Source organism: Protopterus annectens, chromosome 9.part0 (genome assembly GCF_019279795.1).
Source record: "Protopterus annectens isolate FY-2018-M chromosome 9.part0, PAN1.0, whole genome shotgun sequence".
Classification (NCBI taxonomy): domain Eukaryota; kingdom Metazoa; phylum Chordata; order Ceratodontiformes; family Protopteridae; genus Protopterus; species Protopterus annectens.
In genome coordinates this window covers 1,109,922,746-1,109,936,951 of record NC_056743.1, presented here as the reverse complement: position 1 = coordinate 1,109,936,951, position 14,206 = coordinate 1,109,922,746, and the positions used below count along the sequence as shown (strand labels likewise).

General features: G+C 35.2%; 1 protein-coding gene across 2 annotated transcripts in view; it reads left to right on the top strand.

The window, feature by feature from the left end:
- Nucleotides 1–14,206, top strand: part of ZNF385A (zinc finger protein 385A) — a 1,202,383-nt gene that overhangs the window by 133,390 nt on the left and 1,054,787 nt on the right. Inside the window, exon 1 of one of the 2 annotated variants that reach the window (XM_044083965.1) lies at nucleotides 267–314. The exons of the other annotated variant lie outside the window; for it this stretch is intronic. Coding sequence (XP_043939900.1) covers nucleotides 287–314 — 28 coding nt within the window. The 5' untranslated portion in view covers nucleotides 267–286. Of the gene's footprint in view, nucleotides 1–266; nucleotides 315–14,206 lie in introns of those variants that run through there. 2 annotated transcript variants of the gene reach the window in all.

The window sequence follows — 14,206 nt, the reverse complement described above, 5'->3', positions numbered from 1 at the left end:
AAGGGTTTGAGCTTGTTTGCATACTTGCTCATAAAACATGTTTTCACAATTTATCTTCTTGAAAACTTCTAATGTAGACTGTTCAGCAGAGCAAGCCATAACTAACTGAATGTGCTGTAAAACTGAAAACGTTTTGCTGGGTAATTGCAGCCATACAGATTCCTCTTTTCTGCTGTTACTTTTAGTCTCCAGACAGTTTTTTTTTCAGAAGCTAACAGTTTGATTTGAAAGAAGAAGTGTATTACCACAAAACCAGAGTTGCAGTTCCCTTGTAAGTTCTGCATACATGAGCTCCCTGCAAGTAAAGATAAAAGGTAAGAAATCAAAACTAAAGGAAACCAGTTGTTGTTTGGTTGATTTTATTGTTATTAATTGAGCGAGTGTAATGCAAAGATCTTTTTAGAACAACCCCCTTTCCTTACCACCACCTTGTCATAGTTACTGTGATTTCAAATACTTCGGTTAGCTACGTTTTGTTTACTCCCTTTTATTGTTTCAGGATTCTTTGTTGAAAGTCTCCATTTCTGCTCAGCATGTGTGATCTCTGTGATTTATTTGACAAATCCGTGGAGTGCACTCTATGCTACAGTCACAGGCACATGTTTAAATTCCAAAATATTCTGTGTAGCTGGATGTTAATACCGGGAAAATGACATTCTGCCAACTGATCATTCACATATGATAAAAGTGGGAAACAGTTATCATTGAAAGTAGTTCTATAATTGGTCAGTGGCCTTTGCCACAGGATATGCACTTCAGTATTTCGTCTCTAAGCTCCTAAGGAAATTTAATACAGTCGGTGTGCATGCTTCAACAAAGTACGTTTAGAGCTTTGGTTATGGTCTAGGCCACTGCGCAATGAAAATAATAAAACTTTGAGAAAATTTTGGACGATCTCCTTTTCCACTGAAATGGCTAACAGACCATTAGTACAGGAAAGTCAAGAATGATGTAGCATTTCTTCTGAGCGAATGCGGTCTGTACAGATTATCATGAGGAAAACTGCTTCTCATTTATTATTACAGTACTTAAAATGTCATTATTTAACTTTTGTTGTGGTAATTGTTATGAGGCATATACCTGCAATATAACCACATCACCTACACCTTTACTCAGTGTGAGACAGTGAAAAGATAAAATATGAGGTGTTTATCAGCGAATATATGGCATAATATATGGCATTAAAAGTAAAGATAGTTTTGTCATCAGTATCTATATCTATATGTTTATATATCTATATATATCTATATATCTATATATATATATATATATATATATATATATATATATATATATATATGTGTGTGTGTGTGTGTGTGTATGTGTGTGTGTGTGCAGCCTATACAGCCATGCACAAGGGAAGGCTGGGTTATCATAGTATGAAAATGCAGAAGATATTTCATAGCATTTCACCTGAAGGTTTCATTCAAAGACTGCATTGTTAGTGAAAGGTTAAAGCTGTACTTTCAGTCCATTATGTTGCAGACACGTGATTTAAAAGCTTCTTTTGTTTTAAATGCAGTAATAACATCTTACTGACTTGGAGGCACAAGTGAGAGAAGAAAAGGGCCTTTGTTCAAGCTGGAACATGTCAGATCTGTCGAGCTGTGGTGTCCTCTCTGTCTCTGTCTCTCTCTCTTTCTCTCTTTCTGCACCTTTATCTGTCCTGAGGGGTTTTGTTTGACTGAGGCTTATCAACTGAAAATGTGCAGACAGAATAACCTGTGCCAGGTGTGCAGGATTCTGTGGGGGTGGGTTTAGAGAACTTATGTTGGCAGATTTTTAACCAGACTGTTTGATTATAGGGACTAATGGGAAGGCTTTTCAATTTTGTCTTAGTGAAGCTTATAATTTATATCTTGCATTTTTTGACTTGCTGGGATTCTAATTTATTTTTCTGTTTCTGTTTGTAATCTTTCTCCTGAAGACTTTTTAAAATCTCTATTTATTTATTTTTCATCCTGACAGGCTGTGGTAGTAAGTCGAGCTGTGAGGCCCAGTTGAATAACACTTGATTATTAAGATAAAAAGGTAGTCTTAAAACAATGAGAAAAACTTTAAGAAAATCAGCATCTAATAGCAACTGCAAGTCTCCTTGGCTGGCTTAGCTTGGTTGAATTGTTTTGTGAGGATTATCATTGCTAACTTAGTTGCAAAAAGGAATCATAGTTTTGATAGCTATGTTGGCTTTCTACCTGCTTTGAAGTACCTGTAATATTCAGTAATGTAATCTTCTGATTTTTTGCAGGTTGCAAGAGCAGGTAAGGACAGCACAGATGTAACAACACCCCTTCACCCACTTAATATTAGCAATAATTTGCATGTGGGAAATGAAATTAGGTAATTCTTGCACAGTTATTAGACCTTTATAGAACCTGATCTGGGATACACAGTTCATTTTTTTTAACTAGTTATCTGCCAGATGTTCAGAAAGGACTGGAATAAGAAGGTTTGGGTATCTCTGCTGTCAGATGGAAACTCACTTATAAATTTGTAGCTGTAAGAGTCGATGGCGATACCTGTACTGCATATGAAACAAATGGGTACCATTAGGGGTGGCTGAAGAGATTTGCAGATTTCATCTTTTTTGCTATGTATGCTTTATCTGTTTCAGGGTCACAGGAGTCTGGGATCTAGTTCAGCAAACAATGGACCTTGGTAGGAACTAGGTCCATTGGAGCTGACAGTTTGTTACAGGGCACTCACAGAATTGAGTATCATCTCCCTGGTGAACAGATCTCAACAGTGTCATGAACAAGTCAGTTTTCAGGCTATTGCACATGTTTCTTTTAAGGAGGTTTTTTTTTCCTGTCCAGTTTTGTCCACATAAAACCATTAGGGTGTTTCATTCTTTTCACAAACTTACAATCTAGAGATTTCTTGTGTTTTCTTCAGCAGAAGAGATCTGCTCGTGTCCAGTCACCAACCCCACATACAATATTTGGGTATTCTGATACCTACTATGTACAAATGTTACAGATGTATGTTTTTCCTATGCTCCTTCTTGGGTATGGCTTTGATATATCAGAGCCCTCCATTTGTTAGCAACATAGAGGTCCTTGGCAGATGTGGATGATATAAGGAGTTTGCTGTGTTTAAATTCCTCTGCCCTGTTTTCTCTGGAACAGCTCTTTTATTGTCTTCCTGGTTGTTTGTTGCTATCATCCTTAAAGACTGCCTCACTGCACTTCTTTGTGTGACTGGTGCAAAAGAAAGGAAAGTTTCCCATTGATCCTGCCTTATGCACAATGTTTCTCTTCAGCCATGTGCTATTAATAGTGATATATATATATATATATATATATATATATATATATATATATATATATATATATATATACATGCACACACACACACACACACACACACACACACACACACACACACACATACACACACACATACACACACACACACACACACACACACACACACCATGGCTTTTGTATACCAAAGACCAGCATACTGCAGCCATGACTTTACATTGTATTACCCAAACATTTGCCATGGCAAAAACTAAAGGAGATGTAAAGGCATGGTGCTTGTGTGATGACATAGTGTCCTGTGACCTTCAAGTGCACTGTGTACAGCCAGCATTCAGTCATTTGAGTTGTGCTGTGTCAGAGCAGATCCTCTCTACTAAGGGATACCAGCCAACATTTAGTGACAGTGAGCTGTTTCACAATCTACTTCCCATGCATATGCTTTCAACACCCTGACGTATGATAAGCCATTCTCATTCCAGGTCCTGCCAGCATGTCTCCAGAGTCCTTTTCTGACACATCATAAGTACTACAAGCTTACTTGTTGCATTGCAACCCATTTGGAGTTTTAAATAATAGGTTGTTGTCATTGGACTTCCTTGTTTTTCTTTCTGTAGTATTGACTTGTGACTACCTTACCACACTTAGCAAGGGAAGGGGGTGGTGCTTTTCTGCAAGGGAGCACAAACACAGATCATGGGACATTTATTGTTCTAACTTAAGTCTAAATGCATTGCATACCAGGGAGCCTGTCTATTACAATAAATAAATAAAAACTGCAAATGTTTAAACATATGGGGACAAATTTAGTTATGCTGATTCTGCAGCATACAGCATAAAACAGTAGGCATCTTTGTTTAATGTTCCTTTTGATATTTCTCTCCACACCAAGTATTCTTCTGTCATTCTCTTTTTATGTGCATTTCCCACTGTCAGGTAAAATTTTATACTGCATAGAGTATACATGTTACTCAGGGTAACAGTGTAAGTGCTAAGATTTTTCTCATCTTATATCAGAGTATTGATTATAATTGCATCTGAAAGCCACTTTACCTACCTTGTCTGCTCATTTCCCTACCTTCTGGATAAGCTTCCCATCCATCATAACAATGACTTTTTAGCTCACCCCATGCATTCTTGGATGCCACCACTACCTTTATAACTACCCTTCCCTTAGGAAGGCTGTGTTATTCATCACCTTTTCTGTGGAAAAATACTTTTCTATCCTACAAATAAATGAAGTTTAGCTATCTAGTTAGTTAGCTTAAACTTGAAAAGTTTGACTTGGCATGACCTACCTTGTTCAGTGGAGGCCCAGTGAGAAAACTGAAAAGAGTACAAGTTATATCAAAACTAATTGCACATAGAATAATTACTGCACTCCATGCAGCCTTATATAGCTGTAGATTAGAACATTCCTAGGAAGACTGTAATTCTCAGGTTGCGTCCTTTTGTCCTCATATATCTTTATTGAAAGATTGTGCTCACTTAGATTATTTATTGCAATACAGTATTTAAATGTTTCTACCATTTCCCATCTACTTACTTCCTTTACTGATTTACACATTAAGCTATTTTATCTCCTGTTTATTTGAGAACAAAACAAATTACGAACCAAGTTCATTAATGTTCTCTGAGTGGCTCCTATCCTGACTATATACTTGTGAAGATGAAGTCTCCAGATTATAGAGATTACCATAAATGGATTTTGATTAGCTATCTGTAAAGAGAGTTACACTGTTTCTACTGTCAGTTTCCCTTATGAATCCTAGTGTCACAAAGACCTTCCTTCCTGTCTGTCACATTGTTTATTACTTGTAACCAAACACTTCCTCACAAATCACAAAGCAGAATGCGGTCCCGGTCAACAATAAAGGACATCTTCAAACATTCAGTCGAATGCAGCCAGGAATACACCAAAAAACAGTTTATTGCACAAAACGATCCATAAATAGTAAAAACGATACTCCTGTACACAACCAGAGCCTTAGATTAAGCGCTTTCGTCTCCAATCGGAGACTTCATCAGAATCCAAGGATTAACAATACTAGCACCATTTTATAATGACCAAATCCATTCAGCTGGCATCTATTTGATTAATTGGTTCCATTTTCTTTAAAGTAAAACCTTACCAAAAATACTTTTGAAAACATTTGAAAATCTGTATGAATGAATAATCTGCAGGTAAGAATAGACACAGTAGATAGGTATAAACACACAATATAATAAATAAGGATATAAAAATACATGATAAATATAGTATAATAAATATAATGGTAGAAAATGTATAGTAAATATAATAATAAATATAATAAATGTAATAAATATATATATATGTATATGTATATTAAAATATATATAAATATGTATCTATGTATGTAAAAAAGCCACTGCAATAAAATAATAATATAATATATAAAACATCATAGATATATGTATATATAAAAAAAATCATATGGAATATAAATATTCTTGAGAAATGTAAAATTGTGTTTGAATACCTATTATACTGTTTAAAAAGTATTCAAACAATATATAAAATATTCAAAATATTTAAGATATTTACAACACATAATGGATGGAAAACTAAGGATTATATCAAACTCAGGAACCTCATATGGCCTTCCTGAAAAACACTGGAGATAATAATGTCTCAACACCACCATCATACTGACTGTGAACTACTTAATATAGACTGGGAACACTACTCTACCAAGCTCAAACCAAGCCCAAAAAAAGTTCTCATTCATCATAAACAAAATCAAATGGGACAACATCCCCACAACCCCAGAAGGAGAAAAAATACTTGATCTCATCATCACACGAACATGGGAGCACAATGTTCAACGCGAGGATACATACCCTCTGGTGAGATCTGATCCCACGAAATGAAAAAGACCACAGTAAAGAACTTCTCGAAACGACTTCACACTTCTAAAGACTAGTGTGTCTCCTTTTAGGCCCCCCCCCTGGTGGCGGTACTAACACTGAATCACTTACAATCACCTTCTACCAGCACCTGCAGCACACCTAGATCAGGCAAAGGCAAAGGCAATCAAGCAAAAAAAAGCCAAAGGCCCAAAGGCTCAGCCTGCCGGTCTGGTGGACCCCAGCCATAAACAAAAACAAAACAAAAGAAAGCAAGATGGAAACTCCCAGATATGCTCAGAATTAGTTCAAAATGATGTGAGATTACTGATCCTACAGACAACACAGCATCCATGGGACCTGATGGTGTCCCCCGGCTGGTGCTCCATGAACTCAATGAGGAATTAAACCCACAGTTAGACAGCTGTGTAATCTTAGTCACACCCCGGATACGTGCCCAGGGGGGAGAGGCACAGACTGTGGTCCCCCTCCACAACAAAGCCCTCCACCACGACCCCTGGAAATTACCCCGATCCAGCTTGCTTGCAAGCCTTTATCTGCAGCCTGATGAGGAATCATAAAATGAATCTATAAAAAGAAGACATAAACTTGCAGACTTTGGATCAACCCAATTTGGCTTTTGTCAAGGCAGATCATGCCTTTTAAATTTTGTTTTGGTTTTTGAAACAGTCAACAAGGCCATTGGCCAGGAGAAGGTCTAGAATAGCCTACCTAGACCTGGCAGGCTTTTGATAACCATATAGGTGGCAATCCCTGAACACAGAAGAAGTTATTACTCATATTGCTAAAGTAGTTAGGAAGACCTTCTACATTGCCCACCTTATCATGAAGGGATCACATTTTTAGATAGGAGGAAGGAAGTCATAGTCTCCACTCATCACTCAGACAATGGTTACCTCAGTGTCACTGCTGGACAGAGGCACAGCAAAATAAATGGCATAGTTTCTCAAACTAAAAAGGGGGGGCAGCCAGCCAAAAATATGGGCTAGCTTATAAATGCCCCCTTGCCGAGATAGCCTTGTATGAACCTATGAACCTATGAACCTATATGAATATATGTAGGGAATCACTTCCAATACAATCAAAAATAAAGGATGAAATATAACAAAAAATATATATGTTGCTGAATACATCTTATAAAATGTAAAAAAGTAAAAATGTAATCAACCCTAGGAATAAATCCATAATAGTTTTATTTAATATTGGTAATAGTGGTCATAATTTGTGTTTCTTGGGGTCAGCAGCAAGCATTTTTAATGCTGGGGGGATGGAAATGTGGTCATTAAGACCCTTGCCACAACAAGAGTCCAATCTAAGTTGCCACATCATTTCTTTTAACTCCAGTTGGGTCTCCCAATCACCACCCCTCTCAAGGCATTTTACTTCCTCTATTACCCAGAATTTAAAATCTGCATCCTTACAAGTCAAAACATGTCTGTACATAGCATTATTTTAATTTTGTTTGTTAATGTCCCTCACATGTTCATAAATTCTGGATCGTAGGTGTTGTTCAGTTTTCCCAACATAGTAGCTCCAGCAGACCTTACAGAAAACAAGATATACCACCCCTTTTGTGTAACAACTACTGTAGGTTTTAGCAACCAGGGTTGTTCTAAGACTGGGTATTCTAATCTCCTTTTGTCCTGCTATAAATGCACACTGCGCACATCTACCACATTTCAATGTCCCACATTTTTTATTTGCCCCATGTGTATTATGGTCTTCTTCTCTAAGATGTTCTTAATATTCCTATTCCTCCTATAACTATAACATATATCATTTTTAAATACATCAGTTTTGATGGCCATTTCCCTAAACATCTCCCAGGTCTCATTGATACATTTTCTAAGTTGTCCTATCCCTTGATAGTATGTAAGGGTCAAGTATGGTGTACTATTCACTTTGTTCTTTTTGTGGTTATTGTTACCACCCACCATTTCTCGGACACTACCATCCACATCATCATTGACTGTGTTGACATGGCTACTTTTAACTAATAAAGGAGTATATTTATTGTTACTTCTACCTTTTTGAACCTGGTATTTTACACCATGTATCAAATCTGGCGGATATCCTCTCTCCTGGAACATTTTGCCAACGAATTCAATCTCTTTCATGAATTCAGTATCATCTGAAATCATCCTCGCCATCCTAATCATTTGTCCCTTTATAATGTTCTTTTTTAATACATATGAGTGGTCACTATCAAAGTGTAAGTAAGCATTGGAAAAATGCTCCTTCCTGTATATATTGGATTTGTAACACTTGTTTGTGTAATCCTTGTCTAACCTCACATCCAGAAAATGTATAAAATCTTTTTCAATATCATGTGTAAATTCTAAAAATGTCATAGTATGACTGATATATTCAATTAATTCATCTATCTTGTCAAGTGGCCCATTCCATACAACAAAAATATAATCTAAAAATCTATAGTATTTACCAATGTACCTATAATAATCAGATAAAAATATGAACTTGCTCTCCCAATACAGCATAATAATGTTTGCGTATATAGGGGCACAAGCAGAGCCCATTGCCACTCCTTCTTTTTGGTGAAAATATTCACCCTGGAAGTACACATAATTGTATTCCAAAACCAACTCCATATTTTCTAATACCAACCTAAATTCATCACTTGTTACCAATTTCATTTCAGTTAAAATGTCTTCAAACCATATCATACCCATTTCTTGTGGTATGATGGAAAACAAGTCTCTCACATCTATTGTGATGAAAACACTGTCATTATTGTATGGACACTCACCCATCTTCTTCAAAAAATCCCAGGAGTCAACCAAAATATGACAATATTTTTTCTGGAACTGCTTCAATTTGGAATCTACATATATTGCCAAAGGTTGGGTCTTAGATCCCTGGGACGAGACAATAGGTCTCATAGGTGGGTCATATACAGATTTGTGGACTTTCGGTATTCCAAAAATAGCTGGTATAACTGGTTTTGAGACTCGAAGGAAATTGTAAAGATCCATATCAATCAAACCCTGCAATAGGTTGTCCTCTAATACTATGTCAATCTGTCTGTAAGATATATTGATTTCATTCCTGGATACTCTACTATATTGTTTCTCATTGTCTAAAATATCCATCATTCTGGTCGTGTAGTCCCATTTGTCCATGAATACCACACCCCCACCCTTGTCCGGTTTCATGACTCTTATTTTATCATCATTACTCAGCTCTTTCAATAATTTCATTTCAACCTCAGCTAAATTCCTAACTGGTTCTGTATTGTACAAGTTCGTCATACGTATCCTCCTAGTTACACATCTCTCAAAGTTCATGATTTCATTTTGTATTGGGGGATTAAATATGCTTGCTCTCTTTAGTATGGCCAGAGGGCTCCGAATGGCATTGTGGCTAACAAAAAATGTTGTTGATAATGTTTTCGATGGGCAGGAGATACCAGAAATGTACAAGAATTTGGATTTTCAGACCTGGATTAATCAATCGTTGAAAATCAACAACAGGGAGAAGGGTAAAGACAAACGTGGTGGCTCCACGTACAAGGACTTATGTAAGACTTTTAAATCTTTGTTAACCAAGTACAAATCCCTGGTTATTGAGAATTGGTACTTTGAAAAATGTTTGGAAGAAAAAATAATACCAAAGGGATTAAGACTTAATAAATTTCCTAATTGTGCTAAAGATGACAAAGATTTTTTTAAAATGATTTGTGAAATTTTAAATAATTGTGGGCTGGCAGTTCTAAAAGAATTGATAAAACTAAATACTAAAAATATGGAAACACTTAAAAAAGAAATAGATATACTGTATGAAAGTATTAGTACTGATTTGTTATTCCAAGTTGATGAACACAAGAATGTTTATTTAAGAGTGCTGCATGATGTAGACAATACGACTAACACCAACATTAACAGGAAAATGTTAAAGTTGGAAAGGGATTTGGCTGTGTATGAAAAAGGTATGACATACTATGTCGAATCTAAAAATAACAAATATTATAACCATAGAAGCAGTACAACCAAAAATACAATTTGGAGAGGAAAAGAGAGATACAATGATAGGGATTATACACATTTTAACCATTATGGAGAAATTAGAAGGGGAAGACGGGAGCAGGACTATTTTGCTAGAGATCAACAGTATCATGCACATAGTGGATATGATGTAAATGGAGTAGAACAGCACTTCACTAGTTGTGGGGATAGCAGTAACACTGTTAGGGAAGTGATCCCTTTAGACCTGGAAGAACCCAGGAGATCAGAGAGACTACGGAACCGAATGCAGCAACCCACATATGCGCAGGTGATGGAGAACAACAATATCCAACATGTGTCGAGATCACACAGATAACATATGACAATCTAACACTTAACAGTAGTATAGGTGATATGAAAATAGATGTTCAAATAGATGAGAAAAAAGAAAATATTATCTGCACCCGTAGGAATTTTAATATTTTTAATTATACTGATATACAGATTACTGATGACTATTTTAATTTATTTATTAAAGGGTTTACTTTTGTACCCACTAACATTCCAAAAATTTAAAATGTTTTGTTAGACATTAAACTGTTTACGAGAAAATTAAACTTTACACATATGTTCAAGGACAGAAATATTGGAAGCAAGGAAAGTACACTAAAGAGAGCAAGCATATTTAATCCCCCAATACAAAATGAAATCATGAACTTTGAGAGATGTGTAACTAGGAGGATACATATGACGAACTTGTACAATACAGAACCAGTTAGGAATTTAACTGAGGTTGAAATGAAATTATTGAAAGAGCTGAGTAATGATGATAAAATAAGAGTCATGAAACCGGACAAGGGTGGGGGTGTGGTATTCATGGACAAATGGGACTACACGACCAGAATGATGGATATTTTAGACAATGAGAAACAATATAGTAGAGTATCCAGGAATGAAATCAATATATCTTACAGACAGATTGACATAGTATTAGAGGACAACCTATTGCAGGGTTTGATTGATATGGATCTTTACAATTTCCTTTGAGTCTCAAAACCAGTTATACCAGCTATTTTCGGAATACCGAAAGTCCACAAATCTGTATATGACCCACCTATGAGACCTATTGTCTCGTCCCAGGGATCTAAGACCCAACCTTTGGCAATATATGTAGATTCCAAATTGAAGCAGTTCCACAAAAAATATTGTCATATTTTGGTTGACTCCTGGGATTTTTTGAAGAAGATGGGTGAGTGTCCATACAATAATGACAGTGTTTTCATCACAATAGATGTGAGAGACTTGTTTTCTGTCATACCACAAGAAATGGGTATGATATGGTTTGAAGACATTTTAACTGAAATGAAATTGGTAACAAGTGATGAATTTAGGTTGGTATTAGAAAATATGGAATTGGTTTTGAAATACAATTATGTGTACTTCCAGGGTGAATATTTTCACCAAAAAGAAGGAGTGGCAATGGGCTCTGCCTGTGCCCCTATATATGCAAACATTATTATGCTGTATTGGGAGAGCAAGTTCATATTTTTATCTGATTATTATAGGTACATTGGTAAATACTATAGATTTTTAGATGATATTTTTGTTGTATGGAATGGGCCACTTGACAAGATAGATGAATTTATTGAATATATCAATCATACTACGACATTTTTAGAATTTACACATGATATTGGAAAAGATTTTATGCATTTTCTGGATGTGAGGTTAGACAAGGATTACACAAACAAGTGTTACAAATCCAATATATACAGGAAGGAGCATTTTTCCAATGCTTACTTACACTTTGATAGTGACCACTCATATGTATTAAAAAAGAACATTATAAAGGGACAAATGATTAGGATGGCGAGGATGATTTCAGATGATACTGAATTCATGAAAGAAATTGAATTTGTTGGCAAAATGTTCCAGGAGAGAGGATATCCGCCAGATTTGATACATGGTGTAAAATACCAGGTTCAAAAAGGTAGAAATAACAATAAATATTCTCCTTTATTAGTTAAGAGTAGCCATGTCAACACAGTCAATGATGATGTGGATGGTAGTGTCCGAGAAATGGTGGGTGGTAACAATAACCACAAAAAGAACAAAGTGAATAGTACACCATACTTGACCCTTACATACTATCAAGGGATAGGACAACTTAGAAAATGTATCAATGAGACCTGGGAGATGTTTAGGGAAATGGCCATCAAAACTGATGTATTTAAAAATGATATATGTTATAGGAGGAATAGGAATATTAAGAACATCTTAGAGAAGAAGACGAATAATACACATGGGGCAAATAAAAAATGTGGGACATTCAAATGTGGTAGATGTGTGCAGTGTGCATTTATAGCAGGACAAAAGGAGATTAGAATACCCAGTCTTAGAACAACCCTGGTTGCTAAAACCTACAGTAGTTGTTACACAAAAGGGGTGGTATACCTTGTTTTCTGTAAGGTCTGCTGGAGCTACTATGTTGGGAAAACTGAACGACACCTACAATCCAGAATTTATGAACATGTGAGGGACATAACAAACAAAATGAAAATAATGCTATGTACAGACATATTTTGACTTGTAAGGATGCAGATTTTAAATTCTGGGTAATAGAGGAAGTAAAATGCCTTGAGAGGGGTGGTGATTGGGAGACCCAACTGGAGTTAAAAGAAATGATGTGGCAACTTAGATTGGACTCTTGTTGTGGCAAGGGTCTTAATGACCACATTTCCATCACCCCAGCATTAAAAATGCTTGCAGCTGACCCCAAGAAACACAAATTATGACCACTATTACCAATATTAAATAAAACTATTATGGATTTATTCCTAGAGTTGATTACATTTTTACTTTTTTACATTTTGTAAGATGTATTCAGCAACATATATATTTTTTGTTATATTTCATCCTTTATTTTTGATTGTATTGGAAGTGATTCCCTACATATATTCATATACATATAATCCTTAGTTTTCCATCCATTATGTGTTGTAAATATCTTAAATATTTTGAATATTTTATATATTGTTTGAATACTTTTTAAACAGTATAATATGTATTCAAACACAATTTTACATTTCTCAAGAATATTTATATTCCATATGAATTTTTTTATATATACATATATCTATGATGTTTTATATATTATATTATTATTTTATTGCAGTGGCTTTTTTACATACATAGATACATATTTATATATATTTTAATATACATATACATATATATATATATATATATATATATATATATATATATATATATATATATTACATTTATTATATTTATTATTATATTTACTATACATTTTCTACCATTATATTTATTATACTATATTTATCATGTATTTTTATATCCTTATTTATTATATTGTGTGTTTATACCTATCTACTGTGTCTATTCTTACCTGCAGATTATTCATTCATACAAATTTTCAAATGTTTTCAAAAGTATTTTTGGTAAGGTTTTACTTTAAAGAAAATGGAACCAATTAATCAATTAGATGCCAGCTGAATGGATTTGGTCATTATAAAATTGTGCTAGTATTGTTAATCCTTGGATTCTGATGAAGTCTCCGATTGGAGACAAAAGCGCTTAATCTAAGGCTCTGGTTGTGTACAGGAGTATCGTTTTTACTATTTATGGATCATTTTGTGCAATAAACTGTTTTTTGGTGTATTCCTGGCTGCATTCGACTGAATTTTTGAAGACGTCCTTTATTGTTGACCGGGACCGCATTCTACATTGTTTATTACCTACAGTGTTTCTCCTCCATTTCCACTCTTTTGCTGTCTTGTTGCATCCCAGTTGAGTTAGTTAGTATTTTTTTACATTGGATTTAAACGTACATGCTTTCCATCATCCTTCCAGGCCTGCCAAGCCCTTTTCATCCTTTCTGTATTGACTTTTAAAACATGGATAAGAAGCCTAAGGCTAATTTCATGAGTGGCCAAAGTAGCTGAGGATTTGATTAAGCAGATTTTTGAAGGCTCTACTTGGAGTAATTTTTCTCTTCATGATACCACCTAGTTAGTCCTGTACATAGACCTGTGGTACCTACAGTCATGCCGCTTATTATTTTTG